The sequence below is a fragment of the Antechinus flavipes genome, chromosome 5 (genome assembly GCF_016432865.1).
Source record: "Antechinus flavipes isolate AdamAnt ecotype Samford, QLD, Australia chromosome 5, AdamAnt_v2, whole genome shotgun sequence".
NCBI classification, from domain to species: Eukaryota; Metazoa; Chordata; class Mammalia; order Dasyuromorphia; family Dasyuridae; genus Antechinus; species Antechinus flavipes.
In genome coordinates, this window is record NC_067402.1 from 272379157 (window position 1) to 272403753 (window position 24597).

A 24597-nucleotide genomic window follows, 5' to 3' on the forward strand; every position below is an offset into this window, starting at 1 on the left:
CTGGACTCTGTATGTACTTGTGGGAGAGTATCACAGACCTTTGGGGATGTTTGTCCTAATTGTCCTTTACTCTATTACTTTATTATTACTTTATTACTTTAATATCACTTTCAAAAAATCAAATCTGTCTAGCTGACATTGATATTAATGGATAATAATCATAGTGGGAAGTACACTGGTGGAGAATCACAAGCTGTGCTCAGAATCCATCCGTTTTCCCTGGAACTTTGAGGAGATAATTTATCAGTGCAAATGGGGACACTGGTTTAAAGACCTTCAGAGTCTATATATGCTATACCTGTCTCTTTTATATAATCTATATTTTTCCAATTTGAGTATTAAGAATTCTCTGAACTCATAATGCTATGTCTTAGGCATATAATGCATTGTCTCTTCATCTTGATTTCTCAGAATCCATTTGTCAGGGCTTATTTATTTAGTTCTTTCTAGAAACTTTCCAAAATCCCTCAAATTATTCGTGTGTTTTCCCTTTTCAAATGACCTTCTGATCACTGCATACCCGCCATATTCCCTAGTAGAATGTGTGGTCCTTGGGATGAAGAACTGAGTGGAGTTTCTTTCTTTTTTTGTCTTTGAGCCTCCAGAATCAAGTTTCCTAAGTGCTTAATCAATTTTTGTTGAATTTACAACAATTCAGATTGACTGTTTCCTGAAAGAATTCCAGATGATGAAACTTTTATTGGAGGAAATGTGTCTTACACTTATTGACTGAAGGGAAGTATGTTTGTTTAGTCCGTATTTAGTTTCTTTTTAAATATAAGGAAGGAATTAATGAAAGGAATGAATGACTGATATGAAAAATTTAGAGAAACAAGAAGTTTTGCATGAATTAATGCAGTAGAAAAAAAAAGATCCTAATTATACAATGATGACAATATAAAGTCAACAGTAAAGATCAAGAAAACTCTGGTCAATCCACTGTTTAGTTTTAGTACCATTCTCCCAACGTTAAAGGACATGCTATCCCTTTATTATTAAAAACTGATTAACTGTTTGAAGAGAAATAATTTTGTGGATGGGTTGCTCTTTGAATGTTTGCTAGAAAGTGTCCAGATCGTTAATAAATTTAGAAAAATACAAAAAAATCAGAATTTTACATTCAAAGTATGACTACCACAGGCAAGTAGTTGTAAAAAGCACTTATTCTTCTTGCTCAGTATGTCTAACTCATGCCTCCTTTAGAAGCCACTTTACCTTTCTTTATCTTCAATAGCTCTCCCATCCACTGAGGCTTTCCCTTTTTTTTTTTTTTTTTTTTTTTTTTGGCAATATCTCCCTTGATCTACATTCTTCTAGTCCATTATGTTCCTATTGTTTCTCTTATCTCCCCAAGTTTCTTATAAAAGTTTTTATCTTTAGTCTTTACTTCCTCATTATCCACTTTTATCTTTTGATATGTGATGGCCATTCCCCCAGCATTTAAACTGAAACTACTTTTTCAGAGAGGAGTCATTTCATTGCAAACTGCCTTGATGATTATTGACCAGAAGTCCTGAATTCTCTATATAATGGAAAAGTCTTAATAAATATCTTGCTGAAATCCAGGTCCATGTCTACAAAATTTCCCAGATTTGTATTCTAGCAATCCTGCCATGACTTTTCCTCTTTCTTTTCTAATGATAATCATTATCTGAGAGACCAAGAAAAACAATGCAATCTTAAAAAAATTCTCTACCTTTTTTTTAAATTAAGTTTTATTTTATTTTTGAACAAAGAACTGCCTTCTTTTCTTCCAATCAGAAAGGCCAGAAAAACAAAACTCATTACAAACAGGTACAGTCAAGCAAAACAAATTCCCACATATAACAATGAGATCTGAAGCATTCATAAACCAAAAACTTTTGGACATAGCTTGAATCTGATATATTATTCATGCCTCAAGTAGGATGGCACAAAAATGACAAATTATATTTCACATTGTTTTAAACATAATCCCAAAACTTCTTGAAAAGGATTCAATAAATTTTTCAAAATGCATTCAAATGCTTCAATTACATTTTTACTGTCATTCAAATGAGGGGCCAATGCATGGTAACCTCTGCTGGAGATTTAGAAGTGATCAGGAAATCAGGTGTGATCCTTGTCGTACTAGACTGAGATGCCTCTTATGGAGCTGAATATACTCTCCATTTCCTTGTTTCTAACTGAGAATTTCTAACTGAGGTGGAGGGAGGGTTGTCAAAAATGTGTGACTTCAAGTCAGTGAGGTACTTCATTCATATGTACTCTGTAAGAGAGTTTAAGGAGACTTGGACCTGCCTGTCTCTTTTGTGACTTTTTTTGGTGACACTCTCACTTACAGCAAGGGATAGAAGCAAGAAGGGAGATGGTATCTTTCTCCCTTTTCCTGCCCTGATGAACCTGCCCTGATGAATCTAATCTATTCCTAAATCAGAAGATAAGTTGTTTTTTGTTTTTTTTTTTTAAGATTAAAAGGGGCTGTGACACTATCATTCACATCATATTTTCTTCTGGATAGTCAGTGTGGGGCAGGGGAAAGGGCATGCTCAAGGACATCTGGGTTTAAATTCAAGCTCCAAAACTGACAAGTTATGTGATCGTGGGCAAATCACTTCATTTATCTGAGCCTCAATTTCCTCATTTGCCCTCTTTTAATTCATAGGATGGTGGAGGAAATGTTTTGCCAATCTTAAAAGAATTCTATTGGTGTGAGTTCTTGCTATTTAAAAAAAATGGTGATGGTCCCATTTAAGACACAAGAAATCAGTCTTTAGTTGGATATCTTTCTGATTTTGAAGACCTGGGATTCCCTGGTTAAATTCCCTGGGGTTACAGGGAAGCCATTCACCTTATTGTTGTTTGGCTTAGAAGCTTTGTGATTCTTCAAGTATGAATAAAAATTGTCCAACTAAAGAGCTAACCTGATAATGATGAGTGATTATTTCTATCTATTTGTGTCTACAGTCCTTACAGATTCTGAGGTGCCATTCACAGCAAAGACCCAATAGGTGATTCTGGAATCAAAGCCCCTAATGAGATGTACAAGCTTCCCTCACAATGATCCTAGGAGGCAGGTAAGGCAAATATTTTCCCCCTTCCTCCCAAATGGAGGTTGAAGTGACTTACCTATGGTCACATAACACAGCTTGTCAATATGAGAATTAGGGTGTGACCCCAAGATCTGACCTCTAAGATCTCACAACTCATTCTACCCTATGGCAATTTCTTTCTAGGACATAATTCTTACAGAATTCCAGAAATGGAAGTTTGGCTTTTAAGTCAGCAGACACTCTTTCTGGTAGTAGTCCACTCTGAGGATTAAATAATTCCAGTTTTATAGACCTGTCTACGGAACTAAGTTTTCACAATCACAACCACATAATTTCACAATCAGCAGACTATTTCAATCAAGATATCTAAATCTTGAGTCTTTAATAGGAGGCAAAAACATGTTGTACCTTATTACACGCATGAATAAATAATGTTTTTGTGATAGTTTTCAACATGAAAATTGTCATGATCACCCACCTTCATTCCTTGTATTTATATGTTCTGTATAGCTATCTATGTACATCTCTAAATCACCTGGATTATCAAGTTCTCTGAGGATCTGTTAATTGATTGATAATCTGAAAATGAATCCTGGTTATGATTAGCTAGTTATACGTTAACAAATGTATAAAAAGCTATGGCTTTGAGAACTGAGTGAAACATTGGGTCTGAAGGGGGCAGATCATGTAACAAAGCTGGCAATGGGGAGATTCATGCCAGAGACTGAATTCTGTCAGAAGTCACTAAAGTCTCCCAATAAAATTTTGACATCTGTATAGAAACATGAGAGTACATGCTTACTTGCTGAAAAACTGAAGTACTCAACTGTTACACAAGCTCACTAAAAACACCTTTATTTTACGACACATTTTATCAAATACACGAAAATTTAAAAACTTCCAAAATTTTAAGTATTAAATTTAAATTTTTTTTTAAATCAGTTTGCAATATGATATTCCATTTTCGGGTTTTTTTTTTTTTTTTCCAATTTAGGCAACTTAGTCAAAAAAACCCAACTAATTCAGATATTCTTAACCAGGGTTACGTGAGTTATTATTTTTTAAAAAATTTTGGTATAGTTGGTTTCCTTTGCAGTCTTATGTACTTTATGCATTTAAAAACATGACACAAAACAGGTTAAAAATCCCTGGATTAATTTATATCTGAAATTTTGGTTATTTCCTCCTTTACATCCTTAATCTCAGTTTGAACTATAGTTAAATTAGATATTTTTTCATTTAAGAAAGCAATTTCTTTTTCTCTTTGTAGTAAGTCAGCAACTAATCTCCCAATTCGTAAGGTTAAATCATTTATCATTGGTTCCAAACGAGAAAAATCCTTTTTGAGGTTATAAACCTTAGGCTTTAAATCATTAGCAAAATTCACTGTCTTCAGAATTTTAGCCCTGTCACTTTCTAAGTTTAAAAGTCTATCTGAATGCTTGGTGAAATCACTCTTCAGTTCAGAAAGCATCTTCCTAGCAACCTGAATTCTTTCTGAATTTTCAGATGCTAAACTCCTTAGTTTTGCTGTTCTGTCAATGCTACTGGAAAGAAGATCACCTATGTTTTTGATTGTATTTTGTTCTGCTTTTTCTAATTTGCTTTCCAGGTCTTGTACAGATTCTGTTAATGAAGTGACATCAGTTACTAACCCTGAAATACGCCTTATATCGGTTTTGACAGCTGTAATCTTGAGGGAAACCTCTTTTGCCAGGAAACTTGTACTCTGGTCTGTGTTTGTAACTGCTTGATAAAGAGCTGTCATGTTGTTGTTCAATTTATCCCTTTTCTCAGTTATCCTGTTGGACCAAGTTTTCAAGTTATAAACATCTTCCTGAAGACGTTTTAGATGAGCAATGATCTGAAAATCCTTCAACTGTTTTATCATAGCTTCAGACTTCTGACACTATAGGAAAATAAAATACAACAAGGATTACAAATGATAAACCCAACATTTGAACTCAATTTAAAGCTATTATTATTAACTTTTTCTGCAGCTTTTTCCTTTGCCAACCTGGAAACTGATAGAAGAATACATAAATTAAAAACCTTTAAGAGTAGATGGATTTATTATAGGAAGCTGTCCTTTTCTCCATGACAGTTGCAATAAACTATGAGAATAAGAAAATTCACAGAAACTTACATGAATATTAATTCTTGATTGTCTTTGAATTATGGATGCTTACTGATTGAATATTTGAAAGAAACTGCAATAAATACATGAATTTATCAAAACACATTAGGCACTGAATTCTAAGAAGTGTCAATATAGTAGTTTCTATCCTGGACTCTTTTCAGATACAGAAAACAAAGTATTAATTCACTTAAATAACAATTCCCAGCCTTTTTCTCTCTCTTTAGGAGTCAACTACTTTAAAAGATTAAAACATATACACGTTTCAAATACCCAAACTCAAAAGAAGGCCACTAGTTTATGGCTAGATAGTAGTAAGAAAGATGTCTTCTAATGACTAGAAAGGAAAGAAAGAAATCTCTATCTGGTATTATGATGGATTAAGGTATTATGATGGATTCTCCAACACAAACCTATGGGAATTCACATTAATTTGTTTAGAATAAAGCATTTAGTAAGTGCCTACTTTGTTACAAATCCTTGCTCTCAAGGAGCTCACATTCTAAGGGAAACAATACATACTAAAAGTATCTTCTGCAAGTTAGATGTGGTAGATGTGTAGCAAAGCAGATGGCAATGCCTCTTTTTGAATGAGCAATTTCAATGATGGAGCCAAAGAATCAATACATATGCTTCAGTTTTCCATCATGTTATCTGACATTGAACTTGTGTGACATTAAGCCAAAATTTTTCTTGGCAAGCCAAATGTTTCTCCTTGCTCTAATTTAAAAAAAAAATTATGCAATTTCTGCCAGTATAAATAAATAAAAAAGACTACAGATTGGTAGTTCCTTGAAAATCTAAAAGTTAAAACTGAATTAATAAAATAAATTAAAATTGTGGGACATGTCTTATTTGTTCAGTCATCTATTCATTCAACCTACATTTATTCTATGAATTCTATTATTTTATTTTCAATTCTCAATTCTTTCACTATATCTTCACCCCTCCCCTTTTCCTCTTTCCCTCCTAGCTTCCCATATTCCAAAAGCAAGAAAAACAAAACCTGTTACAAACATGCAAGGTCAAGTAAAACAAATTCCCATATTAGCCATGTGCCAAAAAAACCAAAACCAAAACCAAAAAACCCTCAAAACTTCCTTCCATCTGTACTCTGAATATATAAGCTGTCTGGGAACCAAAAGCTTGTTTTATCATGAGTCCTCTGGAATTATGCATCTTGCCCACAACAGAATCCCTGGTATATAAAAGGTTGTTTACCTTGAGAACTACTGAATGGGCCAAAAAAATTATAATCATTGTTGCATCTCCCAGAGTGGATTTGCAAATACAGCAGAACTCATTCAACTGAATGATCTTGATGAGTTTAATTTGTCACCACAAATCTGTCAGGCTCAATGAACTATGGGCAACCTCGAAGGGTAAGTCTCTGCTACTCAAAGAGAATCATATAATTCTTAATTAGAAAGGATGTTAGCAATGGCCTAATCCAATTCCTTCATTCTGTGGATAAGAAGTAGAATTCTGAAAAGGTTAGATAACTTATTTAAAATCATACAGCTTGTAAATGGCTCAGCCTGAGCCCAAGTCTTCTGAATCCTGATGTAAAGATTTTTCTACAACAGCAGCAGAGTGGCTGCTGCTACTGCCAATATTTACCAGTGTGTATAAGCTGACCACTGAATTTCTAAGATCAGTTATTTCTACTCGTTGAAAAGTGTCAAGAGGGATGAATATTATAGTTGTATGATTTGCTTTGCTTCAGGTGCTCAGCATCACAATAGAATAATGGGTGGTTAGGGAAAATTATGAGATTGTTGATAAACTGGTCAAATTTCTGTAAAAATCAAGTTTAAGCTTTCTATATAAGGCTGGCAGGTAGAGGTGTTTCTCTGCACAGGTAGCACTAAAACATCACCTATCCATTCTGCTACAATCTTGAAAATAGATGGGAAGGAAGCATTCCAGACTAGCACTGCTTTAGTCTTCCATTTATTTTTATCTAGTGCATTTCTGAATTTGGACATATGCCTTCAAATGCACTACATTTTTGCCATCTGACTGGGGCCTCTTCTTTAGTAGATTATTGCAGAAATTGGCGCCCTCTGATGTTCTGTTAATATATCTGAAACCTAAAAGGCTTTATTTAGAAACTAGAGAATTTTGCGAAGGAAGGATGCTCTCTGATGCTGGTGTAGAGGCTGTTCTCACACAGAGAGATTTGCTGCTAGGTTTACAAAATACATAAGCAAAGAATAAATCAGCAAATGTAAAAGTGTTAAGGTAGATTGAGAGGGAAGTATTTCACTTTGCTTCAATGTGAAGGCACAAAGGTAGAAGTAAGTAAGATGGTAGGATGGTGTAAAGCAGAGGTGTCAAACTTGTTACCTGCAAAACTCCAGAATTGTCTGCACTAGATCAAAATGTAATTGGGATGTGTTTAATAACATAAAAATGCAACATAACGTAAATAATACTAATGTGATTTTCTAAATCAATGATTTCTAAATAAATTTGATACCATTGGTGTGAATAGATTGTGAATCTAGAGCCTTGGCATTTATTTCCCAGGTCATCTCTGATGAGTCAACAACCTCAAGGTCTCCTTTTCATCCCAAGTTACAACAGATCATTTCTAAAGATTAGGGAACTTGAACGGAATTTATCATCTTTCTAGCTTTACTACTTCTATTGAGAGGACCATCATTATCTCAGTTATCCAAGTTCACCATCTAAGAGTTATTCTGAAATTTCCACTCTCCCTAACCCTCTATAGCCAATTAATTCCCAAGTCTCATAGATTCTCTTTCCACAATGTATCTTGCTTCTGTTTCCTTCTCTCCAGTGCCAAATCTGTTCAGTTTAAGTCCTTAAACTCTTGGCTGAACTATTGTAAAATTTCATAAGTCTGTTTCCACTTAGCTATCAAAAATAATTTTCAAAGAAAATGTCTGACCATGTAAAATGATCTACAATGCCTTTATCAGTGTAAAATATTCACCCTAAAATTTAAAGATCGACCAGAGCCCACTTTTCCAAACTTATCTCATGACTCTGCTTAATGCATTTTATATTTCTCCAGCCCAAACCTTACATGTCATCTCCCATCATCATGCCTTTGTATGGTCTATCCCAGAAGTCTGGAATGCACTCCCTCATCTCTGCTTCTTGGTAGTTTAAACTTCTCAGGTTCAGCTCTTTCTCTTAGAGGAAATCTTTCCTGATCATTTCAGTTGTTTTCTCCCTTCTCATTTTATTTGTTTACATGTATATCCCAGTAGAATATCCATCAGTATTTTTTGGTTTTGCTTCTTTAGTGCTTGGCTTGCATATAGAATGAACTTTATTAACATTTGTTGACTCCATCTCTAATCAACTATGACTAGAGATGCTGGCCTAAAATGTTTAGGACTTATGTAATTAGCATCATGGGATAGAAAGAAATATCAAGTGGGAATCAGAAGATTGAGATTTTAAGTTCTGGCGTTGATAATTTGCCATATGACCTTAGAAGAGTCATTTCTCCTTTAAACTTTAATTTCTTGATTGAAATATGAAAGGGCTAGATGATGCCTTTCAAGATCTTTCCTGTACCTAATACTCTGTAAATGAGATGAGACAATTAAAATTAACAGGGCATTTTCACATGTGGGTTATGTAAAATGCTTCATTTTTTGAGGGGGATGGGCATGCTTTTTTTTACCCAAAGTTCCATAATCTGCCTTGTAATGCAAACAGACATAAAGTTTCATTTTATTGTTCAATTCTGTATCAAGCCTTGATCAGAATTGTGGATTCAATTACGAGTTTATTGTTATAAATCAGGGGACTACTAAGCTTAAATTTTAATGCTATTAACCCTAAATTTGTTTACAGTTTTCTTTGGAGTGATGGAATATCTAATAAGGCCACCTGGTCAGTTGTACTAATCATTAGAAAAGAGTCTACATTTGGAAAATTTATAGTAAAATATTTAGAAGTGTTTTTTAAAACTGTATGTAGCAAAAGATCTTTCCTTTCTATTCTCTTTTGTGTGATTTATTTTGTGGTAAAGAAGATGAAAAAAAAAAAAAAACCATGGTGAATGGAAATCTTTTATGAGCTTTTAAAATGAATACAGAATTCCTTACTATCTACTTGACTATTTCCAGTACCCACAATTCTATCGGTATGAGTACCACCCAAGTAAATTGATAAATCCTCTGTAATTTAGTGTTCAGGAGCTGCTGTGGCTGAAAATATTCTCCACCTGATAACCACTTTCTGACAATAAGGTACTACAAATTTTGCTGGGATCTTCCTTGTTCGAGATATGGGTACTTTTTTGCTAGGCCTTTTCCATCTTCCAAGGATCTATCAGAGCTTGCCTTCTGCTCACCCAGCAATCAAGAATACCTTGATTGATTTTTACATCCCTATGCACCATGAGACATCAGGGTAAAAGTTTAATGGGAGCATTGTAGGTGAAAGGATTTTTTAAAAGTAAGTCTTAAAATATGTGAATTATTTTCTTAAAGGGAAGATAAATAATATAATTCTATATTTGTTATAGTATGTTGAAATTTCAATAGCTGAATGAAATAAATGAATGGGAAGGAGGGGAAGAATTGTGTGCATTAAGACTAATCCTTTAAAAAAAACAAATTTGCAAATCCTCATTGAATGCATATACTGGGTCCCATACCCTATAAATGGTATAGTTATTTATTGATTATATGAATTATAATTTGATCTACTTCACAATTTATAATAATATTGTCAAATTCCTCATAATATCTATAAAGTATGGTGGGGTTCTTTGGTTCTAAACGCTGAGTAAGATTTACTTAAATTATGTCCAAGCTTGTAACTTAAGTTGTACTACATTTGGCAACACACACAAAAATATATAATTAAAAAGATATCCACTTGCAGAGAGAGTATGTATACTAGGAGTTTTGATTAAGTCATTAAAAAAGATCTATGATGATAAATGGAGGAGGAAGAATAGGGGCTGAAAAAATGTAATGATAATCTTAGCTGATATTCTAATCTTCTAACCATTTTAAATCCAGACTGTTTCAGCTTGTAAATTTTCTTATGTTAAATTTAATATGATGTAAACAAAGAACACAATTTTGTTAGTATACAGAACTTTAACATTAGAAATCAAGAAATTTAAAGATAAAATTAAATTTATGTCTTATAACCACTCAATCTTAACAAGTCAGTTCATTTCAGAAGGCTTTGCAAGGGTCAATGTTAAAAAAATTACCCATGCATATGTTTTGTAGATTAAAAAGCTTTAATAAAATACAATACAAAACAAAACAAAACAAACAAAAAAGACTCAGTTCATCTCTCTCAGTATATTAAGACCCTGTTTTTCTGTGTCAATTCTACTTAACAAATGGAAAAAATAATTCATTTGGATAATCTGAATAATACCTGGAATAATACTCTGAGGTAAAATATTTGAAAAAGGCAAAAGTAGTCTCTAAACTTTTTTTTTACTGTTTTTATTATTTAATATATTCCCCCCATACAATCCATGGATTTATTTAGTTTATCTGAGTAATAAATATGATATTACTTCATTTATCTGATAAGCTCAAGCATACAGAACACAGATAAGAACCAAGATGTGAGCAAACAAGATCTGCTTAGCTAGAATGGATGACACAGAATTGTCCATGCACTAATATTCATGCAATCAACTCAATGAATCCTTCAAAGCTCACCCCCTGCACTTATTTCTTCACTCTTTCTACACATACCAGGTACGTTTGTCTCATTTCCTAACCCACAGAGCCTGAAGCAATGGAGGTGAGGGGTGCTGCTAGAAGTAGGCATATCAATAATAAGAAATGATTGTTACCACTGTTGACAAGGCACCATATTCACAATGACACTGATGTAAGGGAGGCAGGAGAGGTACCCTCATTCCCAATTTACAGAAAGGAAAAGGAAATGAGGCTCAGAGTTCCAGCAATTTGCCTCTTGTAGTGGGAGAGCTGGAACTCAAACCCAGTCTTCTGACTCCTAGTCTAGAGCTCTTACCACTACACCACATAATAATATACACAATGACTCAAAAATCATAGCAGTCTGTGGCTGCCTGAGGCCACAACTCTATTTCAGTCCAGTAAAATAGCTCATGCTTTTAATGACAACTTAGAGGCTCAATTATATCAACTACATTCTATTTAAGAAGGTAGAGAAATATGTCATCTATTTTAGAAATCTAAGTGAAAATGGTTATGATTTTTGGGAAGTTCTGGTGTTTAAATGGCTACATTTGGGTTATCTAGAAGATATGTGAATGAGATGTGCCCTTGTTCTGCAATCATGCTGCACAAGTGAGGCATTCTTCCCATGTATCAAAATAACTACAAAACATGTTATAAATGTATGAGATAACACACTTCCACTTAACGTGAATTGGCCAAATTTACTGTTCGCCAATTCCTTTATTTTCTAGATCATATTCTAAAATTCCCTTTTCCCTAATACTTGAAGATGCTATGAACTCTTGAACTTTGCCTTTTAGAAAATGTAGTTCATTTTGCATTTTCAGCATGCTATTATCATACTGCATTCCTTCAAGGGCTTTCTGCATATCCATAATATCTGACACTGCTTTCAGCATACCATCTTCCATATTAAACATCTTCATGGTCAAATCTTCCATTTTCTTTTCTGTTCCTATCAGATCTTGGGAGACCTTCAGAACTGAGTGAACAGCACTTTCAAGGGCTGGTAAATGGGTCTTACATTCTTCCACTTTAGGCTCATAGTCCGTAAGCTTATTGCTCAGATCTATTTCTCTAGCAAAGAGACTCCTCTGTTCCTCTTCTAATTGTTCAACTGCTTTTGTATCAGACACTAATTGCTCTTCCACTTGTAAAAGGTCATCTTCTTCTTGCCTCTTGATGGTTCTGATATTTCTCATTGTGCTGTCTTCCAAATCTTTGAGCCTTTCAGTAAGCAATTTGATGCCTTGTTCAGCCAGGTTAATTTGGCCAGTAACATGAGAATGCATACGTTTGGCTTCAGATTTTAAACCGCCAGTATGAGCATTCATGTCATCTAGGTTTCTTTTCCAGGAATCTGTAACATTCTTAAATTTCATATTAACAGTCTGCATCCTTTGCATGAGCATCTGCTCACTGTTCTTAATGTCATTGATGACGTTATGGAGACTGGACACTTCCTGCTCAAATTGGGTCATCAAAGATATGGCTGATGTAGTTTCCTGCAGGACACTTTCAGTAGACTCAAGCTGCATTTATAACACAAAACAATTCCCAGTCTACTTAATAGCAGTTAATGGTGGAGAAACACACACATTAACAATCAGGAACATAAGAGATGTACAAAGTTCAAGTTTTGAAGATACTCTAAAATATAAGCACATCAGTCTCAGAACACTGAGACTCATAAAGGTGTGTTAATTTAGTAATTGTTTAGTTTTATGAATTCTGTCAAAATTAATAGATTATATTCCAATGTAGAAAAACATATATCTGCACCCTTCTTGAGATCTTAGAGGTATTGTAATAAATGATATTAAAAGAGAATTTCAACTTAATTCCTTTTTATCTTTTTTTTTGGGGGGGGGTATAAAAGTGATTTAGGTAAGTTGTATAGTTTCTTTAGATGCCTCTAACTTTCATGTTGGGTATTCATTTGGATAAAAACATTTTTTTCCAGAAAAACATTTTTCTTTGTAGTTTTCCAAACTTCTTAAAGAGAAATTACCTGAAAGTTATATTTTGTAGAAATTACAAACAAATGCAAAAATGAATATAGAAAGTTAGTAAGATTGAAAGCCCCTATAATTTTTGGTCTAGATCTGGGATTTTGTTGGTGTAGGGACAGTTGCAAATTGCCCCTTGCTCTTCAATTTAATTCTTAGGAGAGTTGTATGGGGGCATTAAGAGTTTAAATGACCACCTGTAACCAGTATGTGCCTATTTCCTGAGTCTGAGTCCGGCTTTTAATTGACTATACTGAGGTGATGCTCTTTCTCAGATTCTTTAATACTTACCTAATAATAAAGTATGCTTATGTTTGAATTCTGACATACCTCTGGCACACTGGTAAACCTCCTCATAGATTGATAATTTTTAGTACCTAGAATTTATAGGTCAAAGAGGTGGCTTTTAATAACCGATAGCTTTGGGGACATACAGAATTTATTTCTCATACACAAAGAGATGGTATAGGAGATAACCAGCCCTGTGCTAACCCAGATTTCATTAATGAAGCCTGCAGGATCATGGCCTCTCTCCTGGTGTCTCCAATTGTTCAAGGGCACCCTTTGATCAAAGGCTTGGTGTGAGTCATTGCTTTAAGATTTCTCTCATGGAGGTCACTCATTTTCATAATTTAGAATATTACCTTTATAGCTAATTCCCAAATCTTCAAATTCTCTCATCGGGATCTCTCTAATTAGATATTGGATAGCTCTGTTTGGATATTCTGCTATTATCTCAAGTCTTAAACATGCTGAAAACCAACATCAGTCCCTCAGGATTATGTAGCAATCCTGTGACCATAAAAATGTTTCAAATATTGTGTACTTTCCTCGTGTCCCACACCTTCTCAGTCTTAAACACTGCATTGAATTTGAATATAATGAAGCCATGTGACCAGAATTTCTTTGTCCACAACAATTACATGTGATGTCTTTCTCCCCACTCTTTCCTTTTGCATAAAAGGGAGTAATATGGCTCTTTCCAAGTGCAAACCTGATGGCCTTCATCTCAATCCTTTCTACCTTTCTTGTAATTTGTTCTTTATCTAAGATCTTCTCTTTTGCATCTTAAACATCTCCCTTTCTATTAGCTTTTTCACTTTAGGCTATATAGATTTAATATATTCCTTAAAAAAAAAATCCTTTTTTACTCCTAAGTTACTCCTCTTGGAAATACTGTTTCATCTTTCCTTTTACTGGCATTCTTCTTGAGTGAGTACTTTACACTCAATGCTTCCACTTTACTACTTTTCCATTCCTCATTCTCTATCAATCTGGTTTCCATATTCTACATAAAAGATTCTCTAGAGAGTCATCAATGAATTCTCTGTTGCCCAATCCAGTGGTCTTTTCTATTTCCTTTCCCCTTTGTCTCTCTGCAGCATTTGTCATTACTGATTCCCTCCCTCCTCTTCTTGAAACTCTCTTCTCTTGGGGTCCTGTTCCTACACTCTTGTGGTTTTCTTATGAATTTTCTGTCTACACCCTTTTATCCATCTGCCTTAATCCTTTAGTTTTAGGCACTCCCCCATGTTTTTCCTGAAGCTTTTTTTTTTTTTTTTTTTTTTAAAAGCATCTCCTTTCTGTAAGGAACTTTATATTCTCATGTCTTCAATTTAGTATGGAAGAGTTCCAAATCTACATCTCTAGTTCCCATTTTTCTCCATGTTCCAGTCCCCCATTTCCAACTTCCTGTTGGTTAGTTTTACCCAAATGTCCCACCAGAACCTCAAATTCAACATATTTAAAACAAAACTCATTGTATTTTCTGCTTCTCTTCTCCAACAAGGATCTAATAAACTTTTGCTTTTTGTATGAATCCAATACTATAAAGAAAAATTAGACATTTATGTAAAACCCTTCAGGTGTACATTTGGATAAAATACTTTCATATTTTTAAGCACAGGAATCTTTGCCCATACTTTCCTATGTTGAAATGATTACCTTTTCAGAAATTAAATCGACTTGACTTTGAAGGCTATGGAATTCTGTGGCTTCCAATTTCAGTAGCTGGTATTTATTTTCTACATTATCAAACTTTTCTGACTGTTGAAATACAAACCTGCAAAAGATAAGAAAACAATAATAATAGGACTGTATACTACACATTTCAAAAAGAAACAATGTTGCATTAAGATTGCAAAACACACTCCAAATCCACAAGATTTGGGTATTATCCCTTTTTATTGCTGAGGGCCAGTGGGCCTTATGTTTACTTGCCCAAGGTCTCTGAGGCTACAGTGAGTAGCTAAGGTAGGATTTGAATCCCTCTGACTCTTCAGCCAGGGCTCTTTACAGTACCATGCTGCCTCTTAGATTTAGAAGAAAATCTGTATTATATGAAGCTGCAAGAAAATCTTATCAGACTTGGTATAATTATTAAACACAAAATTCTTTTAACTGATAACTGAACATTAGATTAAATAGTTAAAAGTGATCATAAAACTTGTAATTTCTAAACTATGAAAATTATTCAATTCAATCAAACTAAACACACATCCAGTTCCTACTTGTGTATAGCACTATACCAAACATTCAGGGAGATACATAGTTTAACTAAAAAGTCTTATTTAATGTATGGTCTAGGAAGCAGGAATGACACATACAGAAGTAGCTACATAAGAAGCACACGCTACACATTCAACAATGTCCTCAGTGAGATAAAGGCAAAGGTAGGTGGTCTTGGCTGTCTGGGGTGGTTGGAAGGTGGTAACTGTAGGCATGGCAGGTTTTAGTAGCCAGGGATGAATTCTGAGTCAAATTCTGATGGTGCTGCTTAATATTTGTGTGTCATTGAGAAATCCTTTAAACTCCTGGGTCTCAGTTTTCTCCTTTGTACAGGGAAATTGAACCATTCTACCTCTGACCCTGTGATCGAGTTGGCCTTTAGAGGATATACAAATCCACCATGGACAAGAGGAGGTGGGAGAAGAAGAGGGAGAACAGGCAGGAAGAAACTATGAAGGATCTAAATGCTGGGTGGAATAGGAACCCATTTAGAAGTTCTGAGCAGAGAAATACTACCATCTCTTGAAGAAAGAATATCTGGCAAGAGAGTTGGGGATGGTTTGGTGAGTGGAGAGAATGGAAATCATGTAATAGTAAAAAGGGTTTGTATTAGTGGTGGCCATGGGAATGCAGGAGAGGAAACTAATAGAAGAGATAAAATTAAGAGGGCATTATTGAATTCTAGGAGTGTTTGTCTGAACACTTAAATTTAGTGATGTAATGAAACAAGAGAGTCTCCAAGTGACTTCTATGAAATCTGATTATCCTACTCAGACTGTTTACTTTCTTCAAGCTAAAATCTTATTAACATCTCCCTTAGGGTTATCATTTCTTGACTTTTTTTTTTCTTTTACCCAAGTAACCATACCTAAATATGTAGTGAGAGGAACAGCTAGATGGCATAATAGACAGAGTACCAAGCCCTGGAGTCGAGGACCTGAGTTCAAATGTGGCCAAAGACACTTAACACTTAACTAGCAGGGGCAGCTAGGTAGTGCAGTAGATAAGAGCACCAGCCCTGAAGTGAGGAATTGAGTTCAAATGTGCCCTCAGACATTTAATATTTCCTAGCTGTGTGACCCTGGGCAAGTCACTTAACTTTAATTACCTCTCAAAAACCAAATACGCAGTGAAAATATATGTCAGAAAGTCAAAGAAAGATATATTGTATATATATGTGTGTTTGGACAAAATCCCAATCTGCCTCCAAAAATTAGAGGTTAGATATTACTAATTTTAGCTAGTTAAGAGGGCACAATCCTGTACTGAAATGATCAAGTTTCTAGAAATAGTGAACCCTCAACTATTTGGTCACAAGGTTCTTAGGATCCTTGGGCTTCTGGAATAGTTTGGGGAGGGAGCTGAAGTAAGTGCAAAGTAGTCTCACATAATCTACCAATAATCAACTCAACAAATATGCATTTTTGATCTTTATATCTTCTTCCTTTCTCCCTTCTTCCCGCCTTTTCTTCTTTCTATTTTTTGGAGGATTGGAGGGCGCTAGGTCTCCCTATCTCATCTAGTCTAGAAATGCAGGGGTCACGTATGTCTAATCCCAATACTGTCTCTGATTTAGACTGGTTCACTCTTCCTTAAGCAACCTGATGGGCTCCAAGTGCTCACCATATTGATGCTAGACTTAAAGCAGAGACTAGATCAGCCTACCCCACTACAGCTCTGAAATCCTCTAACCTCAGCTTCCTCCAGAAACAGGGTTCAAGCTTTTATACCAGACCAGGTCATTCATCTTCATTTTTAACATGTCCTCCCCATATACTCAGTAAGCCATTTCTTGTAACAAAGAATATTTTTTAAAAAATCAGTTCAATATCAGCTGAATCTGACAGAATGTGCAATACTCCATGCCTACTATTTCCCACCTCTGCAAAAAAAAAAAAAAAAAAGGGAAGCAGATATGTTTTCTTAACTCTTCTTCAGGGTTTTAAACAAAGTTGAGGAAGCAAAGACCAGAATATTACATTCAACATCTTGTGACTGGATTGGTGTAAAGATGATAGGAGTCCTCTGAATGTGGATAACACATATACAAAGTGTTTGTGTGAAAGTTCGAAATTAATAGGAGATAGAAGAAATGAGAGAAAAGACAACAAGGCAGAAGGATTAATGATAGTATAGGGCAGATCTGAATTCCTGGGGGAAGGGACACTTTAATAGTGTCCTTGAAAGCATAAGACATCTCTACCATGTAGCATCTGACCAGCACTTAACTGAAACTGCTCTCTCTTCTCTACTTCTCAGACTCCTTGGCTTCTCACTATTCATATCATATCCCCCAACTGGGGGGATTCCCCAAGGTTCCCTCTTCCCCTTCTCCTTCTCCAATGTATTTAATTATATTGATGCACATGACACACAGAAGTACATTTTCAGTCCCTGCGTATTACAGTACCAACTGCTTAGTGGACATTTCAAACTGGATGTTCCAGAGACACACTGAATGCAATAGCTCTAAAACAGAACTCATTATCCCTTCTCCCAAATCCAACCCTCTTCCAAACCTGCCTTCTTTTGATGAAAACACCACCATTCTCACCGTTTGGGCATTAGTTGCATTGAAGTGACATAGAGTTGTACAAAGTCATCAATATAATTTTCTCTTCCAGTCCCTGCAGTCTAGTTGCAAGACAAAAATCAAGGTGACTGGTGATTCTCAGGATGCAGTGGATGATCTTAGTGTCTTCGGGATCTGACCAAACTGTAAGTTAACACAGTGCCCATTCTGCTGGGAGAAGACTTCACACGCTTGGGGCAGGTACCTCCCAAAGTCACCAACAGATTTGAGGCCTGTTCATTACCCACAACCTGGTTTGGTTTGTCTGCCAAGACAGTTTTACCAGGGTGTGGCCACTGTGGCTATGGCTTCTTGGTTGGAATTGGTTGGAAGAAGAACTTGAGGTGGATGAACAGCTCTAAGGCAAGCCCTCACACAGGAGGTGTTAGTTCTCCCTGAACACCTCTCTCTTCCTTTACAACTCATCTTAAGCACTGCCTTCCACATGGAGCTTTCCTTGATCCCTCTAACTACTGGGGCTCTTTATCTTAAACTATGTTGTTTTGAATTATATTATCTTTATTCTCTTTAGAGTTGTTTTGTATATCTTTATGAATGTATTTGTCACTCCCAGCAGAATGTAAGCACTTTCTCAGTTAGTTTTGCTTCATTCATTCTATTTGAACCCCTGATGTATAGCATAGTACTTGGCAAAGAGTAGGTGTTTAATACTTATTGACAAGTTTAACTCTATATTGACAAGGAAGAAGTGCAAAAATACTGAAAGGATATGGACATTTTTATATGCTCTACAAAAGAGTTTCAAAAGAAAATGCATAGGAATCATTGCAATATATCAATTCATGTATTCAGTTCATATTAAGACTTGGAAGAACATGTTATTGAAATTCTTTTTAGATTTTTCAGTATCTTAAAGGTGTGGAGTACTGTTTCTGAAGTCAACAAATCCACTCATAGTAGAATAATTAGACCCATATTATATATGCATGGTTCCTCAGTATAAAGTTGTGAGGGCTGCTTTGTTTTTGGTCCAATGATCACTGAAAAAGAAAGTATTTTTATAATTAAGTGCTGTTAACCAAACTATATGTTTTAGGAAGAATGGTTTCAGTATTTATAAGTGAATCACAACACAAGCTAGATTACAACTTTGAAATGTCAATTAAATTATGGCAGCACTTTTTTCAGAAAATATTTCTGACTGATGTATCCTATGAACACTTTTATAATGTTGTTTACAATGTTTAGTCATGTTTGACTTTGTGTATTCATTTGAGGTTTTCTTGGTAAAGGTACTTGAGTGGTTTGCCATTTCCTTCTCTAGCTCATTTAACAGATAAGAAAACTGAGGTAAACATCGTAAAGTGACTTGTCCTGGTCACATAGCTAATTAGGTATCTGAGGTCACAATCTCCTAAATCTAGGCCTGGCACTCTAGCTGCCTTAACTTTAACAATATAGTTTGTTTTAGTCTATTTTAGCAATGCCAGCCAACTCTATTATTCTGAGAGCTGAATCAAGTTCTACTTTGCTTTACAGTTGAATAAAGATTGTTCTTTCATCTTTCTAAAGCTGCAGGCATCTGTAAAATAAAATCATTCCAGGATGGAAAAATTTCATTGTCCTCAAGCTCACAGACTCCAATCTAATCTATGTCTGACCACCAGAATTAAAACTTAACTGAAATATTCTTCTCCTGCCTGAGAAAGTAGTATGTGCAAATACTTTTTACTTGGTCTTCAGTGTTATCTTACTGATCCTAGCAGGGAATTATTCAGAATATAAAATCCAATTACAGAAAAGATTTTCTGAAGAATTTTTGTCCCATAGACACAAGGCTTTCAATTTCAATTAACACATAAAGATGCAATTACAATTCTATTTGTGCTTATAATTCAGTTCAAAATCCAACAATGGGATGAATCTGAAGAACAATGTGGTCTAATGTCATGTCAGCAGAAACTGCTGGAGTAAAAGTAATCTTCATCCACATCTCTAGCCACATAATTATTGTATGTTAGGGACCTCAAAGAATCTTAGAGCTTTAGTTCAGTCCTCTCATTTTATAAGTTAAGAAATCGATTGACTCAAGATTACATTGCTAGCAAGAAAAGTTGAATGAAAAAACAAGTATGTTTGTACTGAGAAAGAGAGGATTTCAGAGGGTCATGACATCTTCAAGTACATGATGGGCTATCATATGAAAGACGGGACAGACTTGTTCAGCATGTTCCTAGAGGGGAGAACTTGGAGCAAAGGGTGAAAGACAATGAGAGATAGACACTGATTTAAACTTCCTAATAATTACAGCTGGCCTGCTTCAAGAGTTGATAAGATTTCCTTGGCTGGCGATTGTTAAGCAGAGGCTGGTAAGGGCTTAACAAGGGGTCTTCCCAAATTCTTTCTAATTCTGTGATTTGAAGAAAACTTCCAGAAGCTAAGATTCAGATGCTAATTTCCTAGTTCCATGCTCTTTTCATAACACAAGAAAGTCCAACACTAATCTTCTGAAGTATATTTCATACTATTTCCCCTCATGGACTTTGTTTCTTTCCTTTCTCTGAACTCTACTTGCCACTGTTCCTGTTCTCCTCTGAATTTGGAATGTAAACCATTTCTATCACTTGAAATATTTTAAATCTTAACAGAATTCAGGTCCCATCTTTTCTAGGAAGCCCTAAATTTCTCCAGTTGGAAGTCATCTCTCTCTCTTTCTAAAGTCTGCTCTACTCTTTAATTACACACACTCATCAGATTCTAATTGAAGGTGGGAGCTAGGTAACACTGCAGTGGACAGTGTTGGCCTAGAGTCAGGAGAGATTTAAATTCAAATTTTGCCAAAGGCCAAGTCATTTAACTTATTTGCCTCAATTTCCTAATTATAAATAGGGATAATCATTTCAGGGTTGGTTTGAGGATCCAAAGTCTAACTGGATTAGCACACAACAGTAAAGAAAAAGGATAAGATATGGAGTCAGAGTCATGCTTTGCCAGTTACTACCTGTGTGATTGTGGGTACATTTCTTCACCTATTTTAGTGTCACCTTCCTTATCCATAAAACGAGCATGGTAGACTCTGTGATCTTTGCCTAGCATATGATCGGTGCTTAACTATAGATATTTGTTAAATATCTAATAATCTAATATCTTCTGAATTAAGTCCCACAGCCCCAAACATCCTAGCAATGAGTTCTTGAAATAATGAAAGACAATTCTTGTTCATGTTCTAAGGACAAAGTTTACCCAGATGATCTATAAATGAGAGGGGCAAATAAGGAACTGTCTGGAGGTCTATTGTATTAGTGATAAAGACAAAGTATCTTGAATAATGGTTACTCTAGCATGGGTCAGTTTAAGGAGGGGAGTCTTCATGAACTTTATGTTAAGGCAGGGCAGGTTAAGTCATATTTTACTATTTTGGGCAAGAGAAAAAAGAACATTATCCAGGAAAAAATGTAATGATGGAGACTGCTATTGTAAGCACTATTACTGTAAGTGATAATTATTCAATGGAAATGACTGTAAGACTGTAGGAGCACCATACTATGTCTAATTGTCTAATTACAAGCAGAAAGCAAGCCATAATTTCTGTTGTCATGTGTTCTATATCGAGGTACCCGATGATATTGAGAATGCTATTATGAAGTTTCAGGGAGGGGGGCAAATTTTAATTATTTTCTGCAGCAGACCGGGAGAAACAGTCAAGAGTAGGGGTAAAACATCATTCTCTACATACAACCTGTACTAGAAGATTGGGAAGTTTTTATATTCTTTGCCTTCAGTAAAAAGAAGAAAATGACTAAGAATGACTTTCATAACTTGTTTAAAAAAAGTTTCTATTCCAAAGTCATTCAACTGTCTATCTCATATCCCTTCAATCACCAAGAACTGGTTAAAAAAAAATGATAGTAGATTCTTTTCAAGAAGGTAGGAAAGGGTATTATACATTCTGGAAAGAATTTCATCAAAATAGTTTAAAAAAAAAAAAAAAAAGTGTCGCAACCACCCTTCCTCTTCAGAAAGACCTCCTGAAGGGATTTCATATGGTTAAAATTTCATCACACAAGTAACTGCAAGAGAAAGCTGCCCTGCAGCATGAGGGAACGTGGTAGGAAGAGAGAAGTAATGTGACTCTTGGTTCAAAAATGATTCTTGATGCTGTCTAACCTAGAACAAGCCATCACAAACTAGTGCCTTAAAGAGGGCAAAGATATAATATGAAGAATGAGAAAAAATTTAAAGTTCTTTAACAAAAGAAAAATAACATTTTCAGAGCTAAATTAGATACTTCTCAATTTTCTGCTGTGGAGAGCTCATTTGAGATAAGCTTCATTTCTAGATAAGACCTGATATGAGGCTACAGCAACTCAGAAATTTGTTTACTAATATGTGGAGAGGTTACAATGTACATTAGCAGGAGGAGGGAGGATATCAAAGATGTTTAAGATATTACAGTTAAATTTATTCCAGTATTAATTCAAGAAACTATTAAACTCTTGCTATAGAATGCTAATTATAGATCATAACTGGCCTGTTTTATGCCTTCCAACTCTCTTATTGTTCAGAAAACTCAACTTCTTGAGAGACAGACAACACATTAATAGTCTCAAAATGGGGTTGGCTACAGAATTAAATGGCATGAATTAGTGTCACAAGTGCCAATTAGTGGCATGAATTAAATTTAAGTCAATTTGGCAAGCATTAAACACCTTCCATGTGCCAGGGAAGAAAGGCTAAAATAGTACCAGCTTGTAAGGAGCTTAAATTATATTTAAGTATATATAAGTAGGTGGTTGTGAATCTCAGGAGTGATATTATTGGTATAGCTCCAGTGTGCATTATTCCTTTCATTTTTTTTCCCTTTGAGGCAATTGGTGTTAAATGACTTGTTCAGGGTCACACAGCTAGGAAGTGTTAAGTGTCTGAGGCCACATTTGAACTCAGGTCCTCCTGACTTCAGGGCTGGTGCTCTATCCACTGGGCCACCTAGCGGCCCCATCCAATGTGTATTATTGAGGCAACTAAGAAAATTCTTTGTTACATGATAAAACAGGCCAAAGCAACACTGGCAAATATTTTCCAAATATTTAGTTTTTAGACAAAGATGTGGACTGGACTTGTGACTTTAATGGTACAGGGAACTTTATCAATGCTAGTTGTCACTTTCTCTGAGAGCTGCCTATGGCAGTGATATCAAATTCAAATGGAAACATGAGCCACTAAGCCGTGTATAAAGATACCCATGGGTCTCATCTTAATGTAGAAAACCACATGTTAATATTATCTAAGTTTCATCGCATTTTTATTTATTTTGTTAAATATTTCCCAATTACATTTTGGTCTGGCTTGAGCCATATTCAGGAGAGTTGTGGACCACATATTTGATGGTGACACAGCCGGCATGTGGGACCTGAACCCATTTTCTGATCTTAAAAACCAGTTTTCCATTCACTATATTTGAAAGATATAAAGTTTATTTTAATGTAACTTTTTTGTCTTAAGATGCTGTCAAAATGAAATTTTTTTATTGAAAAAATATTTTTTAAATATTCAGTCTCTCTTTAAATATTTTCCTTTGATTTTGTTATCTTTTATTCCACAGTCAATATAAAGTTTTCCACTAGGCAAAGCTGTTGGGGCCACTTAATCCTTTCTCCAGTATTCCTGATAATTAAACATCTGGTCTTTGCTTGAAGACTTTCAGAGAGGGGAAACAACTGCTTCATAAAGAAAAACAATTCTATCCTGGGATGTTTCTGATTGTTGCAGTTTTTCTTTACACAGAGCTGAAATTTCCACACTTTTACCTATAACTTGTAGTTCTAGTCTCTTAACACCAAGCAGAACAATCTGGATGTTCTTTCCATATGACAGATTTCAAATAACTTTGTTTCCACATAGCCTCAGTTCTTCTCTCACCCCAACATCTTTAGTTCCTTCTATTCTTACATTTTTGCATGACATGGTTTCTGGTTCCCTAACTATTCTGTTTACTCTCATTTGGCCATTTTTTAGCTTGTCATTGTCTTATACAATCTACCAGATGTGCCCAGACTTATCATCAGACATTTCAAAAACCCTCAAAGGCCAACCAAATCAACTCATAACTCCATTTTGGAAAGGATCTCCATTCTGAAATTGTATTTCTTACAGAGCAGCTACAAGCCTGGGCACATGTTCCATTAGGAAGGGAAATAGGATAGTTAATGAAACTCATTTTGAGAAGTTAAATCACTAATCTTGATACCATAGAGGGCATTATGTGATTCCTTATAAACATATCTGCAAACTTAGCAAAAAAACCCAAAAACATATAGAAGACTATCTCCTTATAATTAAAAATACACTTGCTTGTATGCCTGGCAAAACCTTTTGGGCAGATGGGATTTACACCCACATTTAAAAAATATCTCATGCATTCCAGCAATATGTCTTTCAGGAAAAGTTGAGTTTAAATAAAATCTTCCTAAGGAATCCAGCAATTTTGAAAGTCATCCTGTGTCTCTTTTTGGCATGGTCTTGACTATGAACTCTTGAAAGACATTCATCAGAATGTAAGTTGAAGTCCTTGTGGCAAATTAAATTGTTGGTTCTCTGAGGACCAATATAGCTAAATCTGAAGACCCTCATCATCAGGCTGGCCATAGCAACTCTCTACTAAGTCAGAGAGTAGTTGCAATGTACAATG

General features: G+C 35.2%; 1 protein-coding gene across 3 annotated transcripts in view; it reads right to left on the minus strand.

The window, feature by feature from the left end:
• Nucleotides 1-1697: 1697 nt before the first annotated feature.
• Nucleotides 1698-24597, minus strand: part of IKBIP (IKBKB interacting protein) — a 30951-nt gene continuing 8051 nt past the window's right edge. For 2 of the 3 annotated variants that reach the window (XM_052001618.1, XM_052001617.1), the window contains 2 exons: nt 14813-14930; nt 10613-12391 (listed from right to left, as the gene is read on the minus strand). In XM_052001618.1, the coding sequence (XP_051857578.1) occupies nt 11561-12391; nt 14813-14930 (949 nt within the window). In that variant the 3' untranslated portion in view covers nt 10613-11560. Of the gene's footprint in view, nt 4942-10612; nt 12392-14812; nt 14931-24597 lie in introns of those variants that run through there. The other variant, XM_052001619.1, reaches the window with a different exon arrangement.